At 36.4% G+C, this 19,277-nt stretch overlaps 1 protein-coding gene across 6 annotated transcripts in view; it reads left to right on the top strand.

Annotated features, from left to right (window-relative positions):
- The window catches only part of AFG2A (AFG2 AAA ATPase homolog A), a 323,918-nt gene that overhangs the window by 27,902 nt on the left and 276,739 nt on the right, over positions 1-19,277 (top strand). For all 6 annotated transcript variants that reach the window (XM_061384242.1, XM_061384246.1, XM_061384245.1 and 3 more), the window contains exon 10: positions 10,412-10,566. In XM_061384242.1, the coding sequence (XP_061240226.1) occupies positions 10,412-10,566 (155 nt within the window). The remainder of the gene's footprint in view (positions 1-10,411; positions 10,567-19,277) is intronic.

Genomic DNA, 19,277 nt, shown 5'->3' with positions numbered 1-19,277 from the left:
CTGTTCATTTGAAATGACTGGAGTTGAATGGTTTGTTTTAGGAAAACAGGTGGTAGTTTAAATTCTGGTTAAGCTCTAAGTGATATATACCATTTACTTCACTAATGGAAAATTTTCTGAGTTGCCTTGCCAAGGCTATAAAAGTAGAAAACTTGAGGAAAGGTTTTCTTTCTAATTAAAACAATTGCGAAAATAAAATCAGTCTTTCTAAATGGAAGTTATTTCTAAGAGTTATTCTTGACTGCTTTTTTTGTTACTCTTTATCAAACCCAGTTAGCTCTTTTTCAAGATTTATTCAGAGTTTCAACTTTAAAAGATTTTTTTAAACATCATAACTGTTTTGATTACTCTTGTCTGGACTGTAGAGATTTTTCTTCCTGCCCACTCTGTCCTCCACACTCTGTCCTCCACCTTCTATCACTTTTTATTCTTCACATTGTCTTAGCTTCAGGACTTTAAATTGCAGGTTTTGGAGATGAGAGTTTTGGTTGGATACGTGGGTCAGCAAGTTCTTAACAGTTAGATGATGACTGAAGCCATTGAAATGAATGAAATCACTTAGAATGAGCAAAGTTTATTCATTCATTCATTTCTTGAGTCAGGCACTGCACTGGGTGCCGAGGCTACCTCAGCAAGTAAGAGAGAATTGGACTCTCCTCATAGAGCTCACTGGAGAAGGCAATGACACCCCACTTCAGTACTCTTGCCTGGAAAATCCCATGGACGGAGGAGCCTGGTGGGCTGCAGTCCATGGGGTCGTGAAGAGTCAGACACGACTGAGCAACTTCACTTGCACTTTTCACTTTCATGTATTGGAGAAGGGCATGGCAACCCACTCCAGTGTTCTTGCCTGGAGAATCCCAGGGACAGGGGAGCCTGGTGGGCTGCCATCTATGGGGTCGCACAGAGTCGGATGGACACGACTGAAGCAACTTAGCAGCAGCAGCAGCATAGAGCTCAGGGTGCACAGGGAAGTGCAGCAGTGTAACAGGTGAGATTATAATACATTTGTGTTGTATTTGTGAATGATCAGGGGGTTTTAACATGCTAATGAGGAAAGAAGGGATCCTGAGGACAGATCACCACTCAGAGGTTGAATTGTTGGGAAAAGTGGTAGGAGACTGAAGAATGGCAAGAGAGGGGGAAGAGAACCCAAAAAAGTGGTGACTAAAATGAGGGTAGATTCCAGGGAGAAAGTAATTAGAAATAATATATTATTAGTTACCACCAGTTGAGTATTTAGTGTGTCAGCCATTGTTTGAAGTGCCTTAACACTTGTTAATAATTTCTTACAGCATCCTTTATATGTTTATCTTCATTGTATAGGTGAAGAAACTTAGTTCAGAAATTTAGTTACAGAACTTCACCAAGATCACACAGGAAGTAAATAGTGAAGCCAGCAGCAGTATAGAGACCACAGGGATATCAAGTGCTTAGTACCTGGAAGGTCATGAGGTCCTTAGAAGAGAGTGGGGTCCTGTGGCTCACTACTAGATTGCAGTAAATTGAGGGGTGATTGAAAGTTGAGGGAAAAGGGACAGTGATTGGGAATTTTTTTTCAGTTTTAATGGTGTGTTATTTAGAGTTTTTGTACCTTCCAAAAAAGAGATAAATATAGCTGGGTTGCCCGCCCTTTCTGCCCCCTTTCCTCAAGTCACAGTCAGACCTGGCTCTATCCCTTCATTATTTTCTTAAGTTCCTCTCTTCCATGGGCCTTGCCCTAGTCCACCAAGCCATAGATCTTCAGCCTTTGTCGGCATACAAACTGTGCTCTAATCAATTGTCCTTTTTTAAAAAACTCTACATTTTAATAGGGTTGGTAAGCCAGGTGAGTAAATAATTTGACATCGAGAATTTGAAACTAAAAGCTGTATTTTTAGGAAAGTTTGTTAAAACCTGGGACTGGTGAAGTGAATTAATTCTGATGTTTTATGTAAAACTAGAAGACTTTATCCAGAATCATTTAGTACATTCCCTAATTTCACAGATGAGGACAGACTATGTGACCAGTCAAAGCTCAAGCAGTTAGTGAAGTCTTGGCCCATAATTTGGGTCTTGAGACCAGGGTGCTTTTCATAGTGCCATTATTTTAAGAGCAACTTTTAAAAGTGATAGGGGATTCAGAATAGACTTGGCTTCTGCAATCAGTTTAAGTTATATCAATCATTTGTAATATAAATAACACAAGAACCACAGTACCCTCTTTGAGAGTATTCTGTTTAACTTCTTTTCTATGAATAAGAAGTGAGAAATGGAACTCTCCCAGTGATATATCGAGTGATACTTACCACCTTGTCTATATTTAATACTGAGTTGAGGGAGAATAAATACTCCAGATAAAACGTTTACTGGAGCTCTACTATTTTGAGGAAAGTTTATTTTAAAAAAAGAGACTTAAGATTTTGTTACAGTTGCTCTCAGACTTCATATTCCTGAGTATACTACTCAGAAGTTTTACACATGACTTTTAAAATTCAAATCTGAGATCCAGATGCCTGTGTTTCATGTTGCTTCTTTATATAATTAAGTGTCTGTAGGGTAGACAGTAATTCTAAAAAACATTATTACTCCTGTGATCAATTTAGTTTTCAAGAAGGAACTTAATTGCAGTCTCAAAAAATAACATTATTATTTAGCAAGCATAAATTGTAAAATTGTAGGATGCCATATGCTCGGCACAAGATGTTTGTTGATTGAATATGGAGCATATGGTTTTGAAGAGCATGAATTTAGAGTAATTACTCTTGTCCAGAACTGATTATATCTGGAGAGTGATGTGGGTCTTACAGAGAACATGTCATATTACTGGAAAGAATGTGTTGGCATTAGGCTTGCTTGGGGCATTTTGCCTTTTTTCCTCTTCCTTGCATCTTGTTTTCCATTTCAAAACTTTTGAGATCATTAGAACATAAAATAATGAAAACAAAATGACACATTTAATTATCTACACCTGTTTTTTGTTTCAAAGTTGTGTTTCTTAAGAACATAGAAGTATTGCTTCTGTTTTTGTTTATATTTTTAAAATCAACTAAACTTAGTAAGGAAAGGAATTGTCATAGATTGCTTGCCCTAAGCTATATTCCTTGATGATGTACATGTGTCCATTTGCTCCCGTAGTTAATTATTTACTTCCAGTTTATAAAAATATATGTATTTTTCAGATTTTAATTACTTAGCATAGATAGCATCATAGAATTTTAAAGATAAAAAAAATAATTTAGAGAAAATATATTTTTTTCTTTCCATGTAATAAATGAGATAACTGATGGCCAGAGGAACAAAATTTTATATGTAAAGTGACACCTGAGCTGGTGACAGATCTAGGACCATGGAAGACTGGTTGCAATAATATGATAGCTTCAGAAATTTTTAATTTTTCAAACTCTGATATACACTTAACATATAATTCATATAAATTCTGTTTCAACTTTATGTTGTTTTCAAGAACAGCATTTGTATAAAATACAGTACCTTTATATAGAGTATAGAAACATTGAACTTCATATTGAGAAAGAATCTGAAGGCCTATGGCTAGAATTTCCAGTATCCCCTGTTAGGTTTTGCAAATCTGTAATCCATCTTTCAATTTTCCTTTTCTGACAGTCTGCCCTTTATTTTCTCACATATCTGCAAATGAACAGAGTTGGATTTAGGTTTATTTAGAACATGTTTTTTCTTTCTAAGAATGAACTCTATAAGGACAGAGATTTTGTCTTTTATTGTTCTTCAGGGCCATGTAATCTCTAAAGCGTTATGCTCATTCTTGTCCCTAGGCCTTCATATATGCTATCATCTGAATACTCCACTGCCTCTTTGGCCTCAATTCCCATATTATCAGTTTTTCATCAGTTCATTTTTCAGGTCTAACTACTTGAGCTTGTACACAGTTTTAGTCTCGCTTCATTTGTGAAATTAAAGAATTTACTGAATGATTTCTGTGAGAATTACCTAACTCTAAACTGTCACTAATGCTGCTAAGCTGAGTTAGATGTCCCTGACATGTTTTTGTGCTACTTTGTTCTAGGTCATTGTACTTGGCATGGCATATAATAATAACAACTTCTTTTAATCTGTCTTCTTTATTAGACTGTTAGCACTGTGAAAGGTTTATCTGCCTTCTTGCGCTTTTGTATTATTGCGTGAAAGAGCTCAGTACATTGCTGGGTAAGTTAAATATGCCTAGGAGTTTCTCAGTGAATATTTTGAATATATAAGTAGGGTTAATATTGAAAAAGAACACTGTGAAAGAGTAACTTGTAGTCAATGGCTATATCTTCTCAGTGGCTTCATGACATAATATTTTATGATTTGTTTTGCTTTAATATGAATAGTACTGAATTGGCAAGTAATACAGGTCCAGAATAGAGATTCGCTCATTGAGAACTGTTCTTTAAAAATACTTGCAGATTAATTAACATAGGGAATGCTCTTGTCTCTCAAGTCCAGTTCTTTTCTCCCTTTTTTGTAGTGTCTTTATTTATAATTTTTTTCCCTTTAACTTTACTTTTTTTATGTATTCTATTTTTTAATAAACTTCTTCCTGAAATATATATAGAAAAATGAATAAACTGTAAGATCTATGCATTTTCCAAAGTGAATACATTTATGTAATCACATGAGTGTATTTATATAGGTAATTGGATATAAAGCATTATTAGTACCCTAGAACTTATATCAAATTTTCTCCCATTTACTACTCCTCACTTCAATCCAAAAGGCTTCTAACACCATAGATTAGTTCAGCGTGATTTGTGCTATCTTCTTTCACTCATTATGGTTTGAGAGCTTCATCATTTTATTCTGTGTATCATTAGTTCATTTTTATTGCTATATTTTATTGTATAAGTATTGTGAATAATTATGCCATCAATATTCATGCACATAGTTTTTTGGTGCGCAAATGTACAGATTTCTAGTTGCATTATATCTAGGGTGAAATTATTGGGATATGGAATATGTGTACGTTCTTGTTAGTAAATGCTGTCAAAACTTTTCTGTAGTGATTGCATCAATTTACTCTTCCACTAGTAATGTGTGAAAATTCTAGTTTCTTCTCATTCTTGCCAGCATTTGGTAGTTTTTTAAACAGAATTTCATTGTGGTTTTATTTCTTTGATGCTGTGTTGAACACTTTTTTATATATGTATTGTCCATTTAGATATCCTCTGTTGTGACATGCCTACTGCTGTGCTGTGCTTGTTGCTCAGTCATGTCTGACTCTTTGTCACCCCATGGACTGTAGCCCTGCAGGCTCCTCTGTCCATGGGGATTCTCCAGGCTAGAATACTGGAGTAGGTTGCCATGCTCTCTTCTAGGGGATCTTCCCAAGCCAGGGATCAAACCCAGGCCTCACACATTGCAGGCGAATTCTTTACTGACTGAGCCACCAAGGAAACCCAGGAATACTGAAGTGGGTAGCATATCCCTTCTGCAGGGGATCTTCTTGACCCAGGAATCAAGCTGGGGTCTTCGGCATTGCAGGTGGATTCTGTACCAGCTGAGCTACCAGGGAAGCCTGTGATGTGCCTATCAAATATCTATTCAATTTTTCTATGCTGTTGCTTTTAAAGAAATAATTCTTCTGTTTATAGTGTCTTTGAGGAATAGAAGTTTGTAACCATATCCATTTATTTTGGATATTATTATTCATTGTGTTCTTTGCCTCTGTTCTTTTCATTATATTTTATCTCTGTTAAAATTTTCACTATTCCTCCATTCTGTTCCTGAGTTCATTGAGCATCTTTATGATTATTACCTAACTCCCTATTGAGTAGATTGCTTATCTCCCCTTTGTTTAGTCCTGTTTCTGAGGTTTTGTCTTATTCCTTTGTTTGGAACATACTCCTCTGTTTCCTCATTTTGCATATTTTGCTGTTTTTGTTTTGTTTTCCTGTGTGTCAGTACAGTTGACAATACAGGTCAATTGTATTGAGTGATTTTGGAGAAGTGGCCTTTTGTAGGTGACGTTCTGTGGGGCCCAGCAGCATACTCCCCTATAGTTACTAGAGCTATTAATACATGCTTTAGGGTGTGACCCCTATGTGGGCTGCACAGGTCCCCCTATTTTGGTGAGGCCGACTGCTCCTGGTACACTAGGAGACAGAGCTGTCCCCAGATCAGTTGCCAGCCAGTCCCTCTCTCATGAGTAGCTGCTGGCCTGCTGGTATGTGCAGTTGGGTTCTAAGCTGGCTAGCTATGAAGCTCAGAATATTCTGGGACTGGAGATGGTCTGCTCACAGGCAGGGCAGGATCCTGGTGTGACTGGGCATCCCAGGAGGATAGGGTCTGGTGCTGGCCCACTAGTGGGTGGTAAGTCCCTGGCACTAATATGCTAGAGGAAGGACTCCACAGTAGTGCTGGCAAGCACCACTGTCCTCATGATAAAATGAGTTCCTAAAAAATGACTGCTGCCAGCAGCTGTGTTTCCAGCAGAAATTCCGTTTGCCTTCCACCTTTCTAGAAGGTTCTCCAAGATTAGCAAGTAGATCTGACTCAGGCTCATTTGAAATTACTGCCTTTGTACTGGACCCATACCTAACCCTTTTAAGAGCAGAGTCTCTGTTTTGTACAACCCTCTGACTCTACTGTAGAGAAGCCCAGCTGGCCAGATGTTCTTGGGGCTTGTCTTCCCTTCTCAGTTAGTGCAGGATCCCCAGGCTGGGGAGCCTGGTGTGGGGCTTGGGCATCTCACACCTTGGGGATAATTTTGTAATTATGATGATTCTTCTGTTTATGGGTCACCCTCCTAGGTGTATGGGTATTAACTATGTTGCATCTCTGTCCCTCCTACTGCCTCATAGTTCCTTCTTTTTATCTTTAGTTGTAGAAATCTTTTCTGTTAGTCCTCAGGTTGTCCTCATAGATAGTTGCTTTGTAAATAGATGTAATTTGGGTATCCTTGTGAGAGGAGAGGAGTCAGAGTCACCCTATTCTGCCGTCCTTGTGACACCCTCCCTAAACTCTAGGCTGCTTTATTCTTTTGCCTTTTCTGTCTCCTCTGGGAATTACTAATTTTCCCTTGCTATCCTTGTAGGTGTGAAGTTTTTCCCCAGCTCTATGTTCTGTAGTTTGTATTTGAATTTGTAGAGGTTTTGTTGTTTTAAAAGTATACATTTATATTATAATATTGTGTGTGCTTTTAAAAACCGTATATTGCTTTGTAATTTGGTGTAGTCACTGGAAAACAGTATAGACATTTCTCAGAAAACTAAAAATAGCTTTATCATATGATCCAGCAATCTTGAACTATATCCAGACAGAGCTATAACTCAACAATACCCATGTACCACTATATTCATAGCAGCACTGTTCACAATTGCCAAGACATGGAAACAGCCTAAACGTCCTTCAACAGATGAATGGATAAAGAAGATGTGATACATATGTAGAGTGGAATACTACTCAGCCATACAAAAAAATGAAAGAGTGCAATTTTCAGCGACATGGATGCAACCAGAGATTATTATACTAAGTTAAGTCAGAAAGAGAAAGACAGATTCTATATAATATCACTTAACGTGTAGAATCTGAAATGTGACACAGGTGAACCTGTCTATGAAACAGAAACAGAATCATGGACATGGAGAGCAGATTGGTGGTTGCCACAGAGGAGGGAGTTAGGGGAGGAAAGGAGTGAGGGCTTGGGGTTAGCACATGTAGGCTTTTATATATGGAATAGATAAGCAGCAAGGTCCTACTGTATGGCACAGAGAACTGTGTTCAGTGTCCTATGATAAATCATAGTGGGAAAGAATATTTAATAAAAGAACATATATATGCATAACTGAATCACTTTGCTGTACAGCAGAAATTAACACAATATTATAAAGCAACTGTATTTCAATTAAAAATCCCATAAACTTCCTGTCTTTTCCAAATCCCTTTCACAAATTAAAATTTTGATTTCTTCTGTTGTCAAACTTTTTGCTTCATGCCATAAATTTTGGAACATTATTAGACTACTTCCTTTGTTTCAGTTTTTAGTATATCAGTATCAGTAAGGTGTCTGATCTAAATTAGAAATGTTGACAAGTATTACCAGATAGCCATTTGAAACATGAAGTGTTAAATTCTTTTGGTTTTTTGATCACTTCCATTCATATAAGATTTTTTTTTTTTTTTTTTTAGCACTGCTTACATTCGTTAGGTCACACAGCTGCCTTACAACCAGTGCATTATTACTGAAGTTTTACTTATTTAGTTTATTATGCTATTACACTGTTTAACTAAAAGGTTTGTTGGGCAGTGAAACAGCCTAGTTTAAAGTAAACTTATATTTTCATGTCACGAGCTGTGAAGGGTTTGAGATTTTATCCTACTTGCAAGCTAACTAGGATCATAAGTTCTTGCAGAGGACACAGTATTCCTGGGTCAGAGTCAAAGGATAGACAGTTACTTATAGCAGCAGAAATAGCCAGAGCAGCAGAATTTGCACCAGCTCCTAGAGCCTCACTCACTTTTCCCAGAGAGACACAAAGAAGACTGGGTGACATCTGAGTCTGTATAAGGTGGCATTACAGGAGTAGAACCCTAAGCTTAGGGAACCTGAATTTTTTGTAATGGGCAGTAAGTTTATCTGCTCTTTGCTTTGGAGGGAGGCATTCTATCTTCCTCTGTACAAACATCCTTGAAAAGATAGTCTATAAGAGAGGCAGTTAATGCTGGAAAGATAGGTAGAAATTTGAGAGACATAAAGAAGAATTATCTTTCAGGGACTTCCCTTGTGGTCCAGTGGCTAAGACTCTGCACTCCCAATGCAGGAGACCTGAGTTCAGTCCCTGATCAGGGAAATAGATCCCACATGCTAAAGATCCTGCGTGCTGCAGCTAAGACTGATGCAGCCAAATAAATTAATTAAAAAAAAAACCTTTCAGTGTTTTTGGAAGGCAGAAAACCAAATGGGCATTTATAAGATAGACTTAAATAAGCGATTTATAGACTTTAGATTTCAGAGAATGGCCTAAGAAAATTTCCCTAGAAAATAGTGATCTTTTTACATAATATCTTTGATTTCCTCTTTTGTAGCTTTTTTTCTAGTTATTATCTCAAAGACCTCCATGAATATTAGACTCACAATGATAGTTTCCTTGGGAAAGATTATTATGTATCTGTTTTCTGAGTGGTGTCCTAGTATTCACTGTTTTTCTTTAGTAAAAAGGAAAGATACCCAAACTTTTGTTGGAGGGGATTTATGTTTGCCTTCCTTTCACCATTGCTTCTGTTTCAAAGTTCAAATAAATTAAAGCAAGTAAAATGACTATTATGGTATCATTTTAATTTGGCAAAATTCACTGAGGCATAGCGTTTTAGACAGAAGACATTAAAAATGATAGAGCTAGCTAGTGTCCCAGGGCAAGTTCAGTTATTCAGACTGGATTTCCAAGAGGTCTCTGAGACTTAAATTCTTCAGAGTGGAACTTGATTTGTACTAGAACATAAATATAGCACTTCATTACAAAAGACCCTAAAGCAGAGAGCACAGGGGGACTTTGCTGCCCTCTAGACTAGAGATTCTTATCATAGATCAAAAGGCTTTAAATCTGGCAACTTAGATTTGGGGGGATGAGTTGGGGCTTTCAGTTCTGTCAGTGTTTTAACTGCAAGCAAATAGCAAAAACAACGTAATATCTTTAACTTTTTAGGTCAGGGTGATCTTTTAAAAATTATTTTGTGTCTCTCTAACTCTGACTTAGTTGATCATTTTTTTAGCTTTGTGGCATTTTACTGTCTCTCTATCTCTGCCTATTCTCTCTCTCGTCTTATACCATCATTTCTTTCTGTGCTGCTCAAATGATCAATTTTCCTAAGATTGAAACTTCAGCCACCATTCTTTCATCCTGATCTCTCTCTAGCTTCCCTTTTATAGGTCTCTTCTCCTCCTATAATTTTTCATATATATACATATAACTCTCAAGTTTGATTCTCCCTTGAATTCCAAAACCACATTTCCAACTGCCAGCTGAACATTTCCTTCAAGATGTTCTGCCGATACCTTACAAGACCTGTAACTCTGATTTGTATGTACTAGCAAAAGGGGCAGGGCAAAAAGTATATTACTGTTTTAATATTTTACTCTTTTCAAAGAAATTCTCCAAACAAATTATTTTGACACACTTTATGTTCTTTTTTATGGGTGGTGTTTTGTAAATTTTATTTCACGTATGTAAAACATCTATCAAGATCAGTTTGTCATATTTTCACTGCCAAAACTAAGCAGTTAGATTTTTGCCTTCATCCCTGCACGTTATTCCACCTCCCTCTCCACCCTTCCACCGCTATATGCAAGCACACAAAATTTAAATATTATAATATGTATGAGGTTTGGATTTTGTTGTTGTTGTTTCTGTTGGTAGTGGTTCAGTATGTATTTATGAGGTAGAAGATAAAGCTCGTGTTACTTTCCTCTTTGCAGGTCTTCATGCCTTGCGGAGAGTCTTGAGGAGACAGCCTAACCTCCCTGACAGCAAGATGGCTGGATTGGTGAAGATTACTCTGAAAGATTTCTTGCAGGGGATGAATGACATCAGACCCAGTGCCATGAGGGAGGTAGCAGTCGATGTCCCAAATGTAAGTCATTTGACTCTCATGCTAGCCACATTGTTTGAATTAAACTGTGAAAGAAACTAAGACCCCAGGGGAACTACCTTCCTAAGCTAACCTTTAAAAAATTTTTTTAATCAAAATTTTTATGGAGATAATTGTAGATTCATTACAGTTCTAAAAAATACTTCAGTGAACTCCTGTGTAGCCTTTACCCAGTTTGCCTCAGTGGTAGCATCTTGCAAACTATAGTACAGTATCCTAAGCAGGATATTAACAGAATCATCGATCTTTTTCAGATTTGCTCAGTGTTTCTTCTACTCATTTATGTATATGTGTGTGTTTAGTTCTGTGCAGATTTATTACATGTGAAGGTTTGTGTGTTTATCTCCAGAATCGAGATACTGGGGAGTTCTGCCACCACAAGGATCCCTTGCTTTGCCTTTCATAATCATACCCACCTTGTTCCTGCATCCATTTCTAAAATTCTGTCATTTCACAAATCTTATATAAATGGAATTATACAGTGTGCAGCTGCTTGGGATCAGTTTTTTTCACTTAGTATAATTCCCTGTAGATTCATTCAAGTTGTTATATATCAATAGTTTGTTCCTTTTTTGTGCTGAGTATTGTTCCATGATAGATGTGTACAGTACTTTGTTTAACCATTCACCAGTTGAAGTATATCTGGGTTGTTTCCAGTTTGGGGCTAGATGAATAAAGCTGCTGTGAACATTTTTCTGCAGGTATTGTATAAATATAAGTTTTCATTTTTCTGGAACAAATCCCCAACAGTACAGTTACTGGGTTGTATACTAATTCCATGTTTACTTTTATAAGAAAATGTCAACTAGGCTAATTTTAGAACAACAAAAATGTCTTCTAATTATGATACTTTCTACTAATGATGCTTGATATTTCCTTGGATTTCTTTACATATGCTTCAGCATTGACCATTTCTGCAAACTTTCAGTCACATCACCATAAGGGCAATAGAAGTTACCTCTTATTGCATGAACCACCTGTTATGTTATTCATGACACATATGGGCCTGATATTTGAGGGGGAAATGGCCTTATAGTTTTCTTTGAATGTACTAATATTTTAAGAAAATACTGAAACAAGCATTGGCAGTGTCTTCTGTACTATAATATGTTAATGTGTATTTAGTTTGAAGTATCAAAAGCAGGCTATGATTTAAACTTATTTCACCATGGACCATGTGGAGCAGAGACTTTCTGCATTTTACAGTGTAGATTGCAAAAAATGACCGCACTTCCCATCACTGTGTTTGCTCATTTATATTGCACCCTGAAGTTTCTGCTGTGAAGACTAGGGAGTCAAGTTTTCTGTCCTTGTATCTGCACTTGGTAGTGTAATTTGCTTTGGCCAGTAGACTATTAGCAGCCATAATACAAGCAGGCTTGGAAGTGCATAGGGCTTGTCTTCACTTGCTGATCTTTGACCTTGCATTAACTTTCTTAAATCTGTAGTAATTTCCTGGAGGATGAGAGACTCTGTGGAGAAAAGATGAAATATCCTCATTCCAGCCGAGATCCCCTCATTTTAGTCATCCCCAGTTATCAGACATGTGATGCCATTGCTAGACTATTGTACCCCGATGAAAGTTTGCCCCAACCAGAAGAAACCACTCAGTTAACACTCAGAATTGTCAAAAATAATTAATGTTTTGAGCCACTAAATTTTATGGTAGTTAGCAAAGGCTAAGAGAAGCAGGAACTTGTTAGATTTTTATAGAACACACATGTTTTATATTCAGGCTGGGAAACATTCCTTGGAGATAAGAACATTCCCACGGACTAGCTGCTATCAGGTTGATGCGAAAGTAATTGCGGTTTTTGTATTGGTGAACTTTGCTGTTTGATGTTGGAATACATTCTTTAAATGTGGTTATGTTATACATCATTTTAATGCACATTTCTTGCTTTATTTTTTTTGCTAATGAGTTATTACTTGCTGTTTATTCATATTTATTTTAGACTATGGAAATGATGTTAGACAGAAAGCAAATTCCCGCAATTCTCTTATTCGAGCTCAATATGGGTCGTAAAATAGCAGAAGCAACTCGAACCATCAGCAGTGCATTTGGCCCAGGAATTGGTAATGAACGTACAGTGCAGCAGTGGTTCAAGAAAATTTGCAAAGGAGACAAGAGCCTTGAAAATGAGGAGCATAGTGGTCAGCCATCAGGAATGACAATGACCAAGTGAGAACCACCATTAAAGCTGATCCTCTTACAGCTATGTAGGAAGTTGCCAAAGAACTCAACATTGTCCATTCTACAGTTGTTTGGCATTTCAAGCAAATTGGAAAGGTGAAAAAGTTCAATAAGTGGTTGCCTCATGAGTTGACTGAAAGTCAAAGAGATTGTTGTTTTGAAGTGTCGTCTACTTTTATTCTATGCAGCAACAACAATGAACCATTTCTCAATTGGATTGTGACGTGCAATGAAAAGTAGATTTTATATGACAGCCAGCAATGACCAGCTCAGTGGTTGGACCAAGAAGAAGCTCCAAAGCCAAACTTGCACAGTCATGGTCACTGTTTGGTGGTCTGCTGCCCGTTTGATTGACTACAGCTTTCTGAACCCTAGTGAAACCATTACACTTGAGAAGTATTCTCACCAAATGGATGATATACGCCAAAAGCTGCAACGCCTGTAGCCAGCATTGGTCAACAGAAAGGGTGCAGTTCTTCTCCACTACAACACCTGACTGCATGTCAGAGAACCAATGCTTCAAAAGTTGAATGAATTGTCCTACAAAGTTTTGCCTACTCCACCATATATTCATCTGCTCTCTCGCCAACTGACTTCAAGCATCTCTGCAACTTTTTGCAGGGGAAATGTTTTCCAGGAGTTCACTGAATCTCAAAGCATGGAGTTTTACACTACAGAAATAAACAAACAATATATTTCTCATTGGCAAAAATGTGTTGATGGTAATGGTTCCTATTTTGATTAATGGAGATGTGTTTGAGCCTAGTTATAAATGATTTTAATATTCATGGTCTGAAACCGCAATTGCGTTTGCATCAACTAATAGTTTAGGCTGCCTAATGTGATTGTGAATTCTTTTTGAAACATTTTCAGATTTATTACTGAAAGCTCAACTTCGGGGTTTTTTTCAGAAGCTCCATAGAACATACTAATTGAGTATGAATAATTTGAGTTATAGAATAAGAATAATTGATGTTGAGTTAGTAGAAGCATTTCATTTCTTTGGAACTTATGGTCTAAAGTTTGGGGACATTGATTGATATGAATGCTTTTGTTTGCAGTATTTATATTTTATTGGTTACCATTGCATAATATGTCAGGTAGATGCCTAATCATCAAATGCCACATGTGAAAATTTCAGGAGATAGGGTTATAACCAACTATACCATCCCAAGACATTTTAGTGATTAAAAAAGTTTAGAAACTAAAGAAACATGTAGTAGGCTTTTAAATTTAGTTACTGCCAGTGGAGAATGTTTAAACAGTGGCTGTCCACTCTTAGAATTGCTGAACTGATTTATTCATCACAGGAACCAGTACTACAACTGCATTTTTAATTGCTCTAATGTAAGATTTTTTTCCTTTATTCTCTTTTGATACAGTATTTACAGTCCATGGACTTGGCCATTTTCCATTTGGCATGTTATTATTTGGCCTCGGGCAGTGGTGGACTCGTGTTACTCCTGGGCTCCAGGGTGGTTAGCCTTGGTCAGAGTACTTTGTTACATTGCTTTTCATGCTCACTTGAGATAGTAAAGTTTTCCTGAGAAGTCAACATTTCTATAACTGGATTCCTAAACTTCACTCTTCTGATTTCTATTACACCAACAAAAATATCTACAAGTTATTTCTGCAGAACCTGTTTTAAGTAGCTCATTAACTGCAAACTTTTTTTAAATAGTAAATTGAGCATTCAGCATCTTTTGAGAAAAGATTTTAGTGTGTGAAATTAAACCTTCTAAATCACATTTGCTAAAGTTTGAAAGAAATGTCTTAAGGTGGGAATGTTGCCAGTTATAATGCATTATTAATTTTAGGAGAGCACAAGTGTTAGCCACTTACTTTAATGTTTCCTTTTTTTGGATATTCTGAGTTGGTGACTATAGCAATTGATGTATTAAAAGTCAAATGTATTTTACATTTAATTGATGATAAATGTCAAGTATACTTCTTTACTGTAGGGATTCTTAGAATCTTTGAATATTGCTAATATCCATTGTGAGATTTCAGTTTTTCACACAGAGATAACTGTTAATATTGTATTATAGTTCCAATAGATTTTTTAGAAATTTATAGGTACTTTTCTGTGCATAGATTCTTTACCATCTGAGCCACCAGGGAAGAAGCCCTCTAACATAGTTAATATAAAATATAATATTTATATTCTGCTTTTTTCACCTAAAGTTATATGATAAACATTTTACTCTAAAGTTCTCGACAAACATCTTTTTTGTTGACAGCTTAATAAACTATTATGTTGATAAACTGTAATTGTTTTATTTTTCTTTCATTCTCAAATGTTAAGGGTTTTTTCTGTTTTTTTTTTTTTCCCTCTTATAAGCATATTTGTCCATTTTTGATTCCCAGAAGTGGAATTACCAGACTTAAATATGTGATTTTTAAAGTGTGTGATGAATATCATTAAGTTCTTTTTTCCCCAGAATGTTCTGATTTTTAATTATGTACTACATATGTAAAATTATGAAGCGCTTAAGGAAAATCTCATTTTCACTTTAGTTCTTTTCTTTTTTTACTTTCCACTAGTCTGTTTTTTGACTGAAAAGTTCTTTTGCAAGGAATAATACTGGTTAAGTTTTAGATGAATAGAGATTTTAAAAGAGAGTGAAAAATGTCTGTTAGTTGTATATCTTCTCCTTCCTATAAAACCGTTCAAGTTTTAGATACAGGGTATACGTGGATGGTTTTTTAATGGATTTTAAGTTCCATAAAAGCAGAGGGTCTTACTTTTTACTTTTATCCTTAGTATTAATATTTAGCATTGGACTAGCACATAATAGATGTCCAATCAGTATTTGTTGAATAAATGAGTGAATAATTATAATTTTCATGAAAAAAATATTACATGGTCAATTTCAGATATTTGAAGAATGTTTGCAAAAGAGTATCTAATCCTTCTTCTGTACCAAGGTATAATATAGGCCATGAGAATGCCTCATGTAGCATTCTTCATATTTTTCGTGTTTTATAAAGCAGCTGATTTCTTTAGTGAATTATAGCCATATTGTTAGTGAGTGTAACACTTTTGGAATACAGATGCCTATAATAGTGCTAAGCCTGTCCACTCTGGAAGGATATATAGTAATCCTTTATATTTAATGCAGAGCATGTTGCTTTCTTGATCTATCACTAAAAATTCTTAACTTTATTAAGGTAAACAAAATAGTGCTTTTAAAGAGTATTTATATTAATACATTATTGTTTTAGTAAGTCATTGCATATACATCATAGCAGTCATCACTGATAAGTGATATTCTTAATGAAATATATGCAGGTTAGTTCTATCGTTTATGTAATTCATATGTGTATCTTAACACCCTCCCCTTCCCCCTGTTTTATCTTATGTAGTTTAGGTTATCCCTTATTTATAAATAATCTATCTGTATGCTTCTGATATTACCTTTGGATTGCAGCTTTCAGAATTTGGGCCTTTGGTTTAGAATAAGCCAAAAGCCAGTTAAAAATAGGACTCTACTCTCGTGTGAACCCACTTTTGTAAAGTGAACTGCAACAGAGCATCGATACTAACTGTATAGCCCCAAACCCATTTGCAGTCTTTAATCCAGGTTAAATATAGAGATAGTTGGTGGTCAACTTGAGTGTCTGCCAAATGTCATTAAATAAACATTCCTCAGTTACGGGCTTCCCTGATAGCTCAGTTGGTAAAGAATCTGGCTGCAATGCAGGAGACCCTGGTTCAATTCCTGGGTTGGGAAGATCCTCCTGGAGAAAGGATAGGCTACCCACTCTGGTATTCTTGGGCTTCCCTGGTGGCTCAGCTGGTAAAGAACCCACCTGCAACTTGGGAGACCTAGGTTGGGAAGATCCCCTGGAGAAGGGAAAGGCTACCCACTCTAGTTTTCTGGCCTGGAGAATTCCATAGACTATTTAGTCCATGGAGTCACAAAGAGTCGGACACAACTGAGCGACTTTCACAGTTATCCGTGTTTTAAAAACTAGCAGACTTCTTTATTATATGAATAATCAAAAGGTTGTTTACTAATTACATATTCAAATGTTGCTGCTGTATTTTTCATTTGGTGCTTTTTTCAAGATGAGACTAGAACATCAGAATGTGAATTGATTTCCTAGGATGAGCTCATGAGCATTATTCTTCTGTTGCAGAGATTGAATTAAATAGTTTAATTGACCATATTTACATTTCATTCTTCTTGTATCCTCAGGATAATTAGAAGGAATTTGATTTTCTGCTTTTTAAAACAGTACTTTATTCTGTATTTTTTATTTCTTACAAACACAAAGGATTGAGGGTTTCTATGATGCTTTGCACATTGCTTTATTTTGGAATAGATAGTACAACCTGTGGACACTGTATTAACTCCATATTGGTTCTTGGCAGGGCTTTGGAATTTGGTTTCTTTTGATTTTGCTTCTTGTTGTCTAGACAGAAGACGGTCTTCTATCACTTCCAAGATCCTAGTCTTCCCTGCCAACTTCTCTTGTGCATTTTTATAGTTTTAAGTAATAACAATTGAATGGGAAAACACATTTAAGAGAGTTGATTACTTTTAACTAGAAATACTCTGTGCCAAAATCACAATTATAGCTTTAACATTATTAGCTATTGTAGAAGTTCAGCTCTTTCATTCCACTTTTCTTTTTCTACTGTACTTTTCTCAGGGTTCTATAGGGGAAGAAATGAGTGGAAGGATCAATAATTTCCATTCTCACCTCTGATCCCAGTTAACATTGATGAAGTTGAACATTTTTCTGTTCAGTTTGTAGAGAACTCTTTAATTTGCAATTTCTGATAGGTGTCTTATAAATAATGTTGAGGTTGTCCTAGAAGGATATGCCACACTTGTATATATAGTTGATCAGTACTCAGTATAATAAGCACAGCTCATTTTGTTGTGTTTCACTTTATTGCAATTCACGGATACTGTATTTTTTCAAATTGAAGGTTTGTGGCATGACCAGCAAGTCTACTGGAGCCATTTTTCTAACAGCATTTTGTCTTACTTTATGTCAGTATTACATTTTGGTACTTATTGCTGCATTTCAGACTTTTTCATCATTATTTTTAGGGTGAGCTTTGATCAATGACATTTGATGCTACTATTGTATCAAATAATTATTTTAGGGTTCACAAAATGCCCCCATTGTGTGTGTTCTGACTACTTTAATGGACTAGCCGTTCCCCTGTCTTGCTTCCCCTCCTTTGGCTTCTTTATTCTGAGACACAACAGTATTAAATTTATGTCAATGAATAACCTACAGTGGCCTCTGAGTGTTCAAGTGAAAGGAAGAGTCACATCTCTCACTTTCAGTCAAAAGCTAGAAATGATTAAGTTTAGTGAGGAAGGCATGTCAAAACCCAAGATAAGCCCCTAAAAAAGCTAGGGCCTATTTGCTGTATGATGCAGGGAGCTCAACCCAGTGCTCTGTGACAACCTACGGGGTGGGATGGCATGGGAGGTGGGAAGGAGGTTCATGAGGTAGGGGACATGTATACCTATGGCTGATTTGTATACATGTATGGCAGAAACCAACAGAACACTGTAAAGCAATTATCCTCCAATTAAAAATAATTTTGTTTTTAAAGCTAAAGCTCTTGTGCTAGACAGTTAGCCAAGTTGTGAATGCAAAGGAAAAGTTCTTGAGGTGGGGGTTAAGTGCTACTCCAGGGAACACGTGAATGATACAGAAAGTTTGTGTGATCTGGATAGACAAATCAGCTACAGGATTCCCTTACGCCAAAGCTTAATCCAGAGCAAGGCCCTAATTCTCTTCAGTTCTGTTAAGGGTGGGATAGGTGAGGATGCTGCAGAAGAAAAGTTTGAAGCTAGCAGTTGATTCATGATGTTTAAGGGAAGAAACCATCTCAATAACATAAAAGTATAAGATGAAACAGCAAATGCTGATGTAGACGATGCAACAAGTTATCCAAAAGATCTCGCTAAGAAAATTTAATGAAGGTGGCTACCTAAACAATGAAACAGGTTTTTCTTTGTAGACAAAACAGCCTTATATTGGAAGAAGATGTCATCTAAGACTCTAATAGCTGGAGAGGAAATGTCAGTGCCTGGTTTTAAAGGACAGGCTGACTCTCTTGTTATTGGCTAATGCAGCTAGTGACTTTAAGTTGAAGCCAGTGCTCATTTACTATTCTAAAAATCCTAGGACCTTTAACAATGATGCTAAATCTACTCTGCCTGTGCTCTATAAATGAACAACAAAGCCCGGATGACAATACATCTGTTTGCAACATGGATTTCTGAATATTTCAAGCCCACTATTGAGAACTAAAACTCAGGAAAAAACAAAATTCCTTTCAAAATGTTACTGCTCATTGACAATGCACCTGTTCATCCAAGAGGTGTGATGGAGATAAACAACAAGATCTATGTTGTTTCCATGCCTGCTAACAGCATCCATTCTGCAACCCATGATTCAAGGTGTTATTTTGACTTTCAAGTGTTATTATTTAAGAAATTCATTTTGTAAGGGTATAGCTTTT

This window comes from Bos javanicus, chromosome 17, assembly GCF_032452875.1.
Source record: "Bos javanicus breed banteng chromosome 17, ARS-OSU_banteng_1.0, whole genome shotgun sequence".
Classification (NCBI taxonomy): domain Eukaryota; kingdom Metazoa; phylum Chordata; class Mammalia; order Artiodactyla; family Bovidae; genus Bos; species Bos javanicus.
This window is presented reverse-complemented; position numbering and strand designations above follow the sequence as displayed.